The sequence below is a fragment of the Perca fluviatilis genome, chromosome 17 (genome assembly GCF_010015445.1).
Source record: "Perca fluviatilis chromosome 17, GENO_Pfluv_1.0, whole genome shotgun sequence".
NCBI lineage: Eukaryota > Metazoa > Chordata > Actinopteri > Perciformes > Percidae > Perca > Perca fluviatilis.
Window position 1 is genome coordinate 24,902,840 of NC_053128.1, and position 14,815 is coordinate 24,917,654.

The 14,815-nt window shown below is 40.1% G+C and overlaps 1 protein-coding gene across 1 annotated transcript in view; it reads right to left on the reverse strand.

The window, feature by feature from the left end:
• lamc3 (laminin, gamma 3) overlaps nt 1–14,815 on the reverse strand; it is a 98,681-nt gene that overhangs the window by 65,004 nt on the left and 18,862 nt on the right. Inside the window, exons 3-4 of the mRNA XM_039780503.1 lie at nt 8,484–8,614; nt 4,381–4,547 (exon numbers count right to left, since the gene is read on the reverse strand). Coding sequence (XP_039636437.1) covers nt 4,381–4,547; nt 8,484–8,614 — 298 coding nt within the window. The remainder of the gene's footprint in view (nt 1–4,380; nt 4,548–8,483; nt 8,615–14,815) is intronic.

A 14,815-nucleotide genomic window follows, 5' to 3' on the forward strand; every position in this document is an offset into this window, starting at 1 on the left:
CGCTGAATACATATCTGTACAACATTTAGTGTTACAGACAAATCAGACCTCTACCTAACCCACACACTATTGCGCCTGTTACCGTTGTGCGTAGCTTAAGATATACATTTTTAATAAGAGGTCTTCCAAAAAATGCAGCATTTGCAAACAAGAGCAGTCCAGTTGTCCATCCACATTATTTACCACACCGGAGTAGTGCTAATGTCTCTGGACCTTGGAATCCTCATAATTTCCTCTGCCAAAGGAATTTGTAATGGCAGTGTCTGCAGTGATACACAAAATGAATCCATTCACAAAAATGAGTACACCTCACATTTTAGTAAATATTTCATTATATCTTTTAATGGGACAACACATCAAATAGTGCCACATCATCACATACCCTTCACCATACCTAGAGATTTGCATGGGGTACTTTCCATAAAATCATCTCTCAATGCAAATCAAACCAGCTATTAGGCTAACTGAAATAAAACCATGTCAATCTCTAGGTATGGTGAAGGGTATGTGATGATGGGGGGCTATTTTAATTCCAAAGTCCAAGGGAACTTTATCAGGATGCATAGTATCCTGGAGCCATGAAATAACTACTACCAGGAGGCTTAGATGACAAGCCTCGGCAGTACTATGAGTGTACTATTGATATTCCAAACAAATGATCACAGTCTCCCAGCTACAACTGCAGCCTTCAACCTTAAATCAGTGGCAAGAAAGGATTTAAAGTTTCTTACTGGAACAGCCGCAGGCCAAGCTGATGACACCATACAAACAACGGAAATCGTGAAGGCCGTGAGCAATCTGCTCGAGCTATAAATGATTTCAGTCTCAGAGGGGGAGAATCTTGATGATAATGACATTCCATTTCACCCCCGATACAAACACATAAACCCACAAACAATCAATCCATTGCATATTTCTCCACACCTATTTTAAGGCCACAAAGTAAACAGCAAGCAGAACAATCAGCAGTCCAATATAAAGTGAATGAACAACCTAGACTGGTAGTGAAATTCCCAATAAAGGAACATGTATGTGAGCACATGCTCACATACAATGAAACACTCGCATAACAAGCCCCCCTGAAGCTTCCATTTACCACCTGCTACTATTGTTCACACACTAAAAACAGCACAGATAGCTGTAATCATCACGCATGATTGCCACTGCTGTTCATCTCTTTGCTCTTTAAAATAATTTCTACTGGAAATCTGAAGCAGTCTGCCTGATAAATATCTTAAAATACAATAACCACAATTGACATGGGGCTGTATACAGTGAGCAGAATATATACTACTATGATATTAGAGATGCCTTTTATCTTGGAAGACAGAATAAATAGATACTGAATAGAAATATAAAGAAACCATACTGTATCACTAAAGTACGTTGGTGTGTCTTAGTGTGTGGGAGGACTAATTTGTCTAACTGACCAAAGCATTATACTCACACACTCCATCGAGGGTCCCCAATGGGGTTACTGTAACGTGTTTGCATTATGGTGCTTGTTTACTACCATCAGGCATTCTGGTTGATGTATATTGTCGGTCACCTAACACCACATTATTATATCTTGTTCTGACATGCAGAACCTTTGAGAAATGTGATGCTTGATTGATGATGATTTGCATACATGTATAAACACATACTGCACTGACTGAGATAAACAATTGGATTTTCCAGGATATCTGTATGTGATATGAGGCTGCAAGTTTATTATTTAAAATGAGATAACTACAAATTTGAGTAGTACGTTTCAAATCCTTGCAGTTAGGTTTAGTGCATGCACTGCCACAAAAATGCGATAAGAGGAGGATTTACAGTTGAAGAGTTAAAGAGGCAAAAAGACACCAATGCAGAAAGTAGTTTTTTTTCCTGCCACTTTGTGTTTATTTTGTAAAGTTCAGGTTTAATCATAATTATTTTATTTATTCTTGGGTTACATGTTTTTTTAAGTCCCAAAAGGTCATGAGTTTGTTATAGTTTAGTATCCCTGCTAGAGGATTATTTGTTAAAATATTGCTTGAAAGAGACACTTGACATTTTTGCCAGATTTGTAAGAAATTGTCGGCTTCTATCAGCAGCTAAAGCAGTCATTGTAAATAGCCAACATAATTGCACTGCACGTGTTTTGACTTACCACCACCTTTCAAAATGTATTTTCTGTGCCACAATAATTGGAGTCGATGTTGCAAAGTGCTTGTGAATTAGGTGCTGCCTCGTATTTTAATCAGTGCGTCATATACATAACTATCTATGTGAGGTTCTGTTGTTGTTGTGTTGTAAATTGTTGCTGCACTGTGCTTGACTGAAATGTTTTGAAGAATTGCTATTATAACAATTATAACACTTATTTACATTCTTTGATACATTCATTACAGTTTTGACCATTTTAGTGTTTCTGTGTACAGTACTGTATTAGTATGTACATTTTTTTTTTACATCCACACTATTGAAGATGTATAAAATATGCAAATTAGCTTTACATTATTTTTAACTGACACTGCTGTTTTTCTTGGAAGCAAAGATTAGCATAATAAAGTAAATAAAACTATCAAGCTCCCAACTTTATTCTAATCACTGCTAGGTTATAGATTTAATAATTATATACACAAGGAATGTGACATACAAGATCTTGACCGTGACTTTGCTTTATGCTTTTTCTCTCAATTCCTGCAAAATCAAAGATCATGTTCCTTTTATTCGATTCAGCCGGGTACATTCTGACAATTCACCTCATCCCTTTTACCTTATTTCAGAGTAGTCTAAAATGACATGCAGCCAACGCAGTCTCACACTACAAATGGTGCTGAGGCTGCTCCCCAGACTTAATATCAGGTATAACAAATGGTCTCAGCCCCCTCAAGCCCACAAATGTTTCACACCTTATACCTCTGACAGCTCAGCCTGCAATTGTTAGTATGAAGACATCTCTCCCATTACTAGCAAGTACAGGGGCTGGAACATCTTGACATTGTTTCACCTCTTGGTTGTAACAAACGTGGACATTATAACAGCATGTGTACACTGTATGCAGTTTCTAATTGTACAATAACAGCGCAGCAACATACATGAGATAAATGATATAATTGTATGAAGCAGTTTCTATCAAAACTGTATTCAAACTTTTCATTTCATACCCAGTCTTGTTTCTTTTGTGGTTTAAGTGAGACTTTGTTTAAAAGGCAGTTATCCTTAAAGCCTTTTATGATGAAAGATTTATCAAAAAACAAACAAAAACTACAGAATCTCATTGAGATTGTACTCCTCATGTGGTGATCGAGACCTTTCCAACGTTGAGATGGGCAGTCAAAAACCTGTGTTGACTGCCTATGTTGACATTATGACATTGAAGATTATGATCTCATTCTGTCTTTAAACATAAAAACAACTGCATTTCTACTGTTTATAAGTTCTTGAAAGTTTATTTAACTACCTTGATGCAAATGTATCACCAGCATATAAAACTATGTCACGGAGAGAATGTTATATAAGGGAAATATAAAAAGGTTGGTGGAAAATGAGTTTTGTGCAAGATAGAGATGTGTAATTATACTGAGCATTCATTATTATGTTTCCACATTCTGGGTGCAGTACTGTATTTAAGACGCTATCTGTTTGGAACCAAGAGTAAGAGTAATTAAAACAAGCTTGCTGCTTAATAGAATTCGGCAAAAAACAAATACAATTTGTGAGTCACTCTCCTTTATGGGTTTTATCCCTCAGCCAATTATAATTCATCCTCAACAGCATTCAGTAAACGTGCACAGGGTGATGGGCCAAAGCTGATAATACTCATGCTAATTCATACACAAACACTCCAATGAGGGGGGGGGGGGGGGGGGGGGTGGGGTATGTGCAAACATATGTGCATACGAACAAAGCACGTATATTCCCACACACAGATATCCACAGAAAACAGAAACTGAAGAAGCGGAACCCACATCTTCCAGGGAGCCAATACTTATAGACTTTACAATGCAGGCATTTTTAAATCAATTATTTAAATTAACAATTATTGCTGAAAAAGTGATAACGGAGATGTGGTGGCAGACAATTAAATGCTGAAAGAAGCTGGGTTCAACATAATAACATACCATTCAATTTACAGCATAATAAGAATCAGTGAGTTTCAATTTCTATGAACACTTAATTGCCATACTGATTGTCATTATCTACTCGCTCACGCAGCAAATGCAAAAGCTGCACGAGAGGAAATCATTTTAAGATATATTGGGGGTTGATGTGAGGTGGTGCACTGATGGATTTTATGGGACCTCTGACAGCCTGAACTTGTCACCTTTATTCAACACGTCCCTGTGGATTCTACACGAGGCTGCACCCGGTGGGCTTGTGACAGAGGAAGAGAAGCAGGCTACTCACTCAAACACTCATTGGCAGAGTCCCCAGTGGCCCTGGCCCAGGGTCTGTCCTGGTAAAAGGGGTGACATCTCTGGCAGTCATCTCCCACCGTGTGATGTTGGCAGGAACAGACCAGGCCCAGATGTTCCACCTCAACACACTCGCTGGCGTGACCGTTACACTTACATCTGAGGGAAACACAGAAAGATAGTTTTGTAAAGGAAGGACTCAAGTGTAGACATACGTATGCACACAGTGAACGGAGTAGAAGGCAGAGGAAGAGGGGAAAGTGAGAGGGTATTTCCACCGTGAGGAGTTGTCACTTCCTATTATCTTTCACAGGCATAAACATGGCTTGAGATGAGGTGGGGTTTTAATATCCCTTCAGCAACTGCTCTGTTCAACTGTGCACTCATTGCTAATACACTCACACTGTCCAAGAGTAACAGCAAAAAGCATGTATCTCTGCGAGTATTAGTGTGTGCGTTTGTGTTAAATGTTTACCTACGCGCAGGCATATTTGCCTTTTATCTTTATTTGTGCACCAAATAAGTGTTTTATATTTCTTTAAGTAGATAGTAGAACTAAATAATCAAGAGATAAATGGGATTTATTAAGTCAATTTTCATAACAAGATAGCTAATATCTGCTAATTTCCTTTCTCCCTGCATTGCGAAAGCCTATCAATTCCTCTGAAGCACGGTGGCAGCTAAGCCCTCCTGTGCGTAATATTTCCTGGCAGTGTCGGCGGGTTTTGTCAAGTGGCTGTGATAGGGGACAGGGACTTGTCGCTGAGTGGCAGGCTCTGTCAAATTTAGCCAGCTGTCCCGGATCCAGACGTATGCTTGCCTGAGGCTAGACCCAGTTATTTCTGTTGTCGCTGAGATGACAACAACCTAGTAACTCCAAAGTGCTTCCAATCCAGATATCAGATCTTTCTGCTAGAGGAAACGTGAGCTGCTGATAATTCTAACTGAATATGTCAAGAGGGAGGTGACCTGAACTGTACAGGCAGCAAATGTGCAGTACAAAATAATTAGGGAAATAGAGTCCTCATGTAAAAGTGCTCATATTATGCATTTTTGCTTTTTCCCTTTCCTTTATTGTGTTATATATCTTTTGTGTGCATGTAATAGGTTTACTAAGTGAAAAAGCCCAAAGTCCACCCCAAAGGGACTTACCATCTCCAACAGAAAACACTGTTCCCAAACTGCTCCAAACAGCTCTGTTGTAGTCCAGCTTTTACTTCCGTGACGAATGTGCGTCACTTTGTAACACGCACGCCCTCATACTCTGCTTTTGACTAGCTAGCGATGCTTACCTGGGTACTGTGCATGTGCGACTTCCAACAAAGATGGAACAGAAGTGAGATGTCTGACTCTGTAGCTAAAACAGAGACTCAACACACAGGGTGAAAAGAGGAGCTGCAGCAATGTGCAGTACAACAAAAATATGGTGTTTTTTGAAAATTAAACCATGTTAGCCTATTCTGGTACAACCTCTAAATAAAAAATATTCACATGAAAATGAGCATAATATGAGCACTTTAAAACAGAATGAAAAGATGCATGAACAGCATTTTTCATATATGTGGATTGCTGTCACCACAATTCTAGCACTTTTATTTTCGTAGCAGTGTACCTTTGGTTATGGTTGCATTGATATTCTGTATAAATCACGAGGACTCCTTCACAGCATCTGTAAGTAGGACTGGCCGACTTGGCGAGGTGTAGCGTGGAGGTGTAAAGGCATGTGTACTCATACAGAAAGCACAAGGCTAACATGTTGTCATGTGGGTCTCTCCCCCAGGTGTTGTGGCATTGGCGGGTAATTTGTCCTGTCGCTGCGGTGATCCAAAGTGTTTATGACATGTGTCAGATCAAATTTATATTCTGTCTGAAGGCTTCATCTCAACTACTTAATCGTCTACTTCTATCTGAGCCTGGTCCTTGGCACCACGTCCTCTTTCATTACTTTGAGTAATAAACCAAAAGAAGTGGAAGGAGGATGGAGGATTATCTTGGTTTATTCTCACCCGATGGCAACTTGACAGACAGCAAGATGTTTTTGTTATTAGTTTAGCAAACAGCTTTTTAGGATGAGGTATTGATTGCTCGTCTTGCTATTGGAAACGTAAGGATGCATGTGTTACACAACATCCCTGTCCCAATGTTCATATACAACATGTGCATATTCAATTGTGTTTTGAAGGAAAGTTAACACTGAAGGGACAATGGGCCTCATTCACCAATATCTTCCTAAGTTTTCTCTTAAATATGTTCTTAAGAAGGTTCCTAAGAAAAGTCTACGCCGGATTTATGACGTGTTCTTAAACAGCAGAATTGTTCGCACCTGTGTTCTTAGGATTGATGAATCCCACGTCTTCGTAACTGAAAGCGCGTGCCAGTTGTTCCTAATTAGCATAAGAAAACGCCCCGCAAATTCCCATATAAGGACATGACACTTCCTGTGCACCTCCTGGGAGACAGGTTTTCGGAGATTTTCGGAGCCGCGGTGGAGGAAGTACTGAATCTCAGTACTTAAATAAAAGTACAAATAACCAGAGACATATTTACTTTAGTAAAAGTAGAAGGTGTCCACTACCACAAACAAGGCCTGGCTTTTAAAAAAAGTTCCTATCCTAACCAGCATAAAACGGAAATGTGTCGTTAGAATCGGAATGCGGTTGTTTTTTTTTCATGGATGTATTTTATTTTCTTTAACCATGCAAGTAAGAAAATAAAGTGTGTGAAGCAGCGCAAATGGGGAGATGTGAAGAGGTCCAGCCAAATAAATAAGATATGAACGCGTCTTACGCAGCCTGGCAGAGGAGTAAACGACGCTGTGGAGAGAAAAAGATATAGCAACTTTGATTTAAAAACGGGAATAATAAAAACAAACGTTTTCATTTTCACTTTTACCGGGGGCTGTATTACCGAGGGTCAGCGGCGCTGCGCCCGGGCTCTGAAGCACCGGAGCCAGCTTGGATCAGCGGTGCCCCATATATACAGTATCTATGGCAACCAAACTTTACTGGTGAGACAAATGTGTGCGGTCAGGAAGACGTTTTGGCAGGGGGGAAACTGATCAGAAAATGTAACGGAACATTGTAGAAATGTAGTGGAGTAGAAAGTATAGATAATTACTGCAAAATGTAACAAAGTAAAAGTCAAAAGTAGGCTATGCACTATTGAGTCTACTTAAGTAAAGTACAGATACGTGAAAAATTTACTTAAGTACAATTAGGACGAATTTGTACTTTGTTACATTCTACCACTGCATTTTGGCCCTATAAATAGCGATCAATCACCAAATAACGCAGGATTTAATCAGTTTAATTGCTGATGTAAATTGCAGTGTTAGTGTTTTTTTTGCATACTATGATATTTTTTTCAACAAATGATCAGAAATACATTACAGTACAATACTATCATTGTAAACGACTGTAGAATTAAATAAAATGCAGTAAGCAATCATTTGGAGCAAATTGTCATCACTCAAATGTGCGTAAGAGTGCTTTTCAGTGTTCGTAGATTTTGTTCTTAGCTAAGAACAAATCCAAGTTAAGAAAACATTAGTGAATGCCAGAATCTTCGTAAAAAGTTCCTAAGAAGGGTTTAAGGACACATTTCTTCGTAAGAACGGTTGGTGAATGAGGCCCAATGTTATTTATAAACACAAGAAGGACATTTTATTTGAAGCGTGACTGCAAACTGTTCACTGCAAATGCAAAATGTTGACACTAAATGTATCTGAAAAGATTGTTGTATTGGGTAAATAGTTAAAAAAGTAAAATAAAAGCTAACTTGAAGCAACAGATGGTGACAGACATGGTGAATTCAATACCTAACCAAAACCATAATTTTTACCGAACCTTAACCAATTGTTTTACAAGCCTAATTCTAACAATATATAGATATAGAATAAAAAACCCTGGGCTCTGGCTTCAAAACATGTGCTCTGTATGCCCAACCACCCACCCCTACCTCCTCAAGCTTTTGAGTTTTCATTTGGTTTTTGGTTCAACCACTGTAAAGTGACAAACAACATTTGACATTTCAGAAAGAGTGTTGACTATGCAGGGTGACATTATCCTGGATGGCACATGTGCTGGTGTCTCTTACCTGCCACCCACAGAGAAATCAGAGATGGCATAGAAGTACGAGCGCAACACTTTAGCGTCCTTGAAGAACTCATCTCCAAAGGTGTTAAGCCTGTCCAAAGAGACGAGCAGGTCAGTGGCGGTCACCCATTCCTGGAAAAGAAAAGAAGGTAGGGAAGAAGAAAGGTCCAACAGGGTGAAAGAGAGGTTACATTTTTTTGTTTGTTTATGTCATCCACTTTTGTCAAGTGTCTTGGCTGCTGCCACTCTTGGTAGGTATAAGGAAGCACACGGGAAGCAAGAAGGTGAAGAACACAAACTGGGGTTTAGGTGACAGAGCGAAGAAAATTCAAAATGGAGAGTTGGTGGATAAAGGAAAGGAGAAGAGGTGAGGGTGTAATGCTCAATGGTGTTTTTTGCCCCCAACTGCTCCTTCCAGGCACACTGCAACCGCTGCCTTCAAGGCACCTAACCCTAACCTTAACCTTTACCCTAACCCTAACCATAACCAGTGCCTCCCAACGGCAGCGCTGCGTGGAAGGCGCCGTTGGGGGCAAAAAACAATGATAAACGGGTGTAATGGCAGAGGACAGAGCAGAAGTAATGGGGAAATAATGAGTATGGTGCAGGGAAATTGAGTTGATGACAGAAAGAGGGGTGAAGAAAGAAGGGGATTAATGGAGACAAAAGCTAAAATAGGGAGAAAAAAAAACATGCAGTTTAATGGATGACATGTGGCAAAGCTCCCATCCCTGATATGATTTAAGCTCCTCTGTTTGAGCTCACTGCAAAGGTAAAGGCAGGATGAAGCAAGAGTGGGAGAAGAAAGTGAAGAGGGATAACCCAAACAGAGAAAAAAGCAAACGGGAAGTGCAATAGTGGGGTGGAAGATAAAAGTGAGGCCAGGTAAAGGGAGAACAAATGACATGAGAAATCCCTCACTCGCTAACAGAACCAACTTTAAAACAAATAGCTGAAGAGAAACTTTCTGTCTGTTTCTTGGCTGGTTTGGGACTCTGTGGCAGTCCTGAAAAAGCCTGTTATGCTGTACATTTTGAAGCATTCTCCCCAGAGGTGTCTTTGAAGTGTGGCAATGGGAGAGAACGAGATTGGAACGGATGGGCCTCAGACTAAAAACACGTTTGATAAGTTCATTCATTCATGCTTTTCTCAGACACTACAGCTTACCTTTGTAGTGCTAAAACCCATCAGACACCACATATTGGATAGGGCTCAGGCTAGGCCTATTTTAGCCTATTAAGTAGTACAAATTGTGTACTTTACTAATCATATACTGTATACTGTACCTTGTTATCATCTTGTAAAGTGTACCATATACACCATACCAGCTTTACCATGCCTGTAGCATTGCCCTAAGTGATTTTGTACAGACACTGAGGTTTCCCAGAGGATGAATCCTACTGACTTTGGTGATCCCCTGACTTTACATCTATTGCCACCAGCATGTTGACATCTTTAGTTTAGTTATGTTGACAACTACTACATGTATTTTCATGAAATTTGGTATAGGCACATGTATCCATGGAGCCCAAAGGATGAATCCTAATCACTTTGGTGATCCCCTGATTTTTTAATCTAGCGCCACTATCAGGTCAAAAGCACACTAACAGACTAAACTACAATGGCAAACCTGGTAAATATGACCTTCTTTACATCCATATCATGGCTGTTGCAAACAGTGCAGCCTCACAGAACCGCTATAGAATCTTAGTCTTGATACAGACTGATTTCCTAAGTCCTGTTTATATTTTTGTGCTATTCATTCTGAAAATGAATAGCACATTAAGGGATACTTCAACATTGCAATAAGCAAACATGGCTCTTTTGGCAGCCTACTCTGATCTTGAATATTCTGTTTGAGCCATTTGGAGCATAGCAGAAATCAACAATACAGAGAAAAGAACAGAGAAGATAATAGAAACCAATGTACAGTAGCTCTCTGTAAGTTTTGAAGACATTAAAGTTTACAGGATAGTAATTAATAGACTAATAAGCATGTGGATAGCTGGTAGTCCTTAAAGCTGCCTCAGCAGAATCTGTATAGTACCTAATGAGCATTAAGATAATGTAACAACAATTTAATTAACAATTACCATGTAAAAAAAAAAAAAGCATAACTCTTGTGAAGAAAGTGGCCTAATTTGTAACTAGCAAGAAATATAACAAAGATGACACTACTGAGCCCTCTGAGGCTCTCTTCACAGGTAGGCTACCTAATCTGATCTCTCTCATCTTAAAATAGCCTGAGCAGCACTGCAGTAAAAGTTTAGAACTAAGTTCTCTTTAAAAGAGCTGCTTCTTAGGGGCTTTCTTCTTCTGTCAGCACGACCACCATCCTCCTGTTTCAAAGAAAAAGGATCCTGGGATTCAGACCACCTGCTTGGCCCATGCCTGCAGTCCCAAGAGACATCCTGCTGGGGCATCAAGAGGTCATAGCCCCTTATTGGAACATCTGGTGTGAATATACTACACACGTGTTCCTGATTGATTTAACCCTTGCATGGATGGTGTCAGAATTACTACTGGACTTTAGTACCACCTGTGTGTTAGCTTTGTCGGTAAACTTACTTTGTCAGTATAAAGAATATTTTTTAGAGTGGAGTTTTACTCAGTCATGTGCAATCAGTGGCACAGCATGTACAAATCTCAAATTAACAGATCATTTTAAAGCGAGTAGACATTTTTTGTTATTTAAACTAGGCCAGCTGGTGGCTCCATTTCAGCAAAATTCTAACTATTCTGCAGTCATAACTCATCTCACCTTTAGTGTTATTACCTAAAATGCCCTCTCACTTTAGCCTATACCTTGTCTCTTTATTTTTCCTTCTCTCCCTCTGCCAGCCTTATCTCTGCACTCCTCCGCCAGCTGGAGTGCACTTCAGGATTTCCAGACAGTTCTTTGCCTTAGCAGTCATTTTTTATTTTGCAGTAACCGTAACTACAGTGGTTCAGTATTGAGTGCAGTTGGCTGGCGTGCTATTGTTCCGGCCCTTGCTTATCGACTTTGCCCTGCTTGACATGTCTTCACTGGCTAATGGGGTTTGGAAGACACTGAATAACCCCTGATGCACTGCAGTTTCTAGGGAAAATAGATGCTCATTCTTCATTTTGTTTTACACTACCTGGACATGACATGATTTTCATTTATGGTTTATGAGAGGTGAGCTGTGGGGTTTAACATGGGAAACCTAGCTGCCAGGTAACAAATGAAGGTAAAACGAGGGGCTGTAAGGTTAAGAAAATGGAGAGGAAAATTATAAAATAAACTATAGTTTAACTTTCCAATAGAAACAAGTGGCCAGAACAAAGCTAGAGAATACACATGGAAAAGGGAATGATTCTTGAGGCGTAAGGCGACATGCTTACAAAATACAAATTATCTTTAAATGCTTATCTTTTCTACCTTTTCATCCATGGTCTACTTGTCTAGTATCAGTATGGGAAAATTAAAGGGATATTTCACTGCTGGAAAGATGAATATGCATTAAATTGGGTCATTTATGTAGTAGAAATGTGACATTTTTCTCGAAGTTGGTGCCTTCTAGACCGAGAAAAGCTAGAAAATTTATTTTTGGCTCATGTGGATGACAGACAACTCCCAGAATGCACTTGCTTCACTTCCCTACGAGTCCACTCCCAAGCCACACCTACCGGTTACAGACATAATAGACAGTGAGGCAGTCAAGTCAACTCAAATGGGTTTTATTGTCATTTCCACCATACACGAAATAACGTTTCACCGTGGCTCAAGTGGTGTTACACATTTAAAATATATAAAAATGACATTATATAAAAACGACATACGAAACAGGCTATATGTAGTGCACACACATTATATGTTCCGTAAAGTTCAGCTAACGCATTGGTAGCATTAGCACTTGGTGTGATGTAAATACCGAGTATAAACAACACAGCCGTGAATTTGCGTGTAATGTAGAATGGTCGGCATTTAACAGTCACAAACTCCACCAGCGGTTAGCAGTAGTTGGATAAAAGCACCCCATTTTTTGCTCCAGTCCGTGTCCGTGTTAACACAGTCCACCTCCACGAGTCTCCATCTCCTCTGAAGGCTAGCAGGCCTGGTAGCTGGATAGCTGAGTCTGGTACACTGTTGTTCAGCCATGTTTCCACAAAATAAAAACACAGCAGTCTCTGAACTCGTGTTGGGAGTTTCTTTGAAGTTGGATGTAGTCCAGCTTGTTGTCTAATGAACAGACACTTGCAAGCAGGATGGATGGGACAGGTGGCCAGCTAGCGTTAGCTTTCCACCTAGCTCGAACTCCTGCCCTCGGTCCGCGTTTCTGCTTTCACACACACCGCTTTCGATGTCCCCTTACCCGGCTAGCGGCCTCGAGTGACACCGCATGCTGAGGTGCTGGTCTCCGTAGCAGGCGAAGCTCGCGTAGGGTGTCGAGTATTCCATCTGTAATAAAGTTTCCTGCCTATTCTCCGATCTGTACCGACGTATCCCGGTGGCGATGTGCGGTAGTTTGAATGCACATAATTGTAAAATTGTAAAAGTTTGCTGCTGAAAAGAGAGAGCCTGTTTAGCTTAGCTTCAAGATGACACTCGTCTCGCATCCGATAGTGACAGTCCCACCCCCTATGGGCGGGTTGAAAACATGCGGAACTAGCTGGCTGTAGTCCATAGCCTCTGGGCAAAAAAGCCTCCGATGATGTTAGATGACGATTTTTGCGTCATCAGAGGCTTTTTTCAAGACCCACAATACAGAAAAATTTTGTCTCAGGGGGACATGAGGGAGGGAAGCACAGTCATTCAAAAATACTACAAAAAAATAAAAATATGATCAAATCGCAACTGAAGCTCAATGTTTCCTATAAATAACAAGAGAAGGACGTAATGAACATGACCTGCCCTTTTGTTAAATTATTAAATAAATAAGTAGCGCAAACTGATGATCATCAATGTTAAAATACAGCCGATTCACGCCTCTTTTAATGAGGGGCCATTCTGAACACTGGTACTGCATTGATATTGTGTCCAACATGCAGCTCTCGTGCTAAAGCACGCACATAGATGATAACGTGTTATAAATGCATTGTTAGCATTTTAAAGTTCTTACACACCATAAAAGCAAATACTCTCTTCCATTTATCATAGAGTCCGAGACCATTATCATATGGAAGAGTTATTAGTTATGCTCGGACAAACAGTGCTTACTGTGTAAGGATAAGCAGACATAGTTCCAAATATCACTCACTGAAAGAAAGCAGTTTCTTAGGGTTAATTAGTAGTCAGCCCATTACGGATTATTTGTGCAAACTACAGCAAAAGCTTAATTAACTTTGATTCTCACTCCCATGGAATTTGGGCTCACAATGCTACAATTATGCTGACTTAGGGATAGGCTATGGCGTTGAGAGTGGCAATGAGCCAGTCCTTTTGCTTAAGACAATAACGGTCTAATGATCAAGTGAGCAGGTGCACAAGCAGATAGACAGGGCTGCACACAACAAAGCTTTTGACGATATCAAACATGGTTTCTGGAGGCCATCTCTGCTCAGGGGCTCATAACCTTCACCCTCACCTCTAAAATATATCTTGTCTCTTCCCCCTGTCTGTCTCTAGGTCTTTTTTCCCTACATGTCTGTCTCCGTCCCCTCTCCCCTCTTTCTGTCTCAGTCCATTTCCTTGAACTCGGAAACCTCTGGCTGCAGGCAGTGACGGGAAGGAGAGCAGTGTCCCTCTTTCTAAAGTTAATAACTTTTTTAATTTAATTGCTTAAGTTCACTGTGGCCTCAATATGTATTTTCCCCCCCTTTTACTCATTGTCATTCAATGCTGGAGCTCCAATTTGCCACACAGCTTTCTGGAGAGAGAGAGAGAGAGAGAGAGAGAGAGAGAGAGTGGGGGGGAAGTTGGACTGGTTGCAGGAGAGACAAACCGTTTTAATGGATGACTGAACAAATTAAATTAGAATTCAAAAAGCAGCTTTCATCTTCTGCGTGATTATTGAAAAAAAGAGCTTTACAAACTTGACAACAGAGCCCTCTTTGAAGTAAGCCATTACTTGAGAGAAAACATCTAAAATGCTGTGTTACAAGGTGAGTGTTGTTTATTCCAAATTAAAATAATTTGGGAATTAAAACAAACCACATTAGATCACTGGTATAACACAGCACTATATTTATGCTGAAACATACGCAAAATAAAAACACCTGTTTGTTTAAGTGTCACCAGATGTTCGCTTTTTTTCAATGTAATTTTGCTTCGACCTCTCAAAATGACATGGAGATATATTTTAAAAGCAGCAGTTGAAGTGTGTGAAGTCTCTATATTGAAACTACGCGCTCCTCAGACTGAGGCACAAG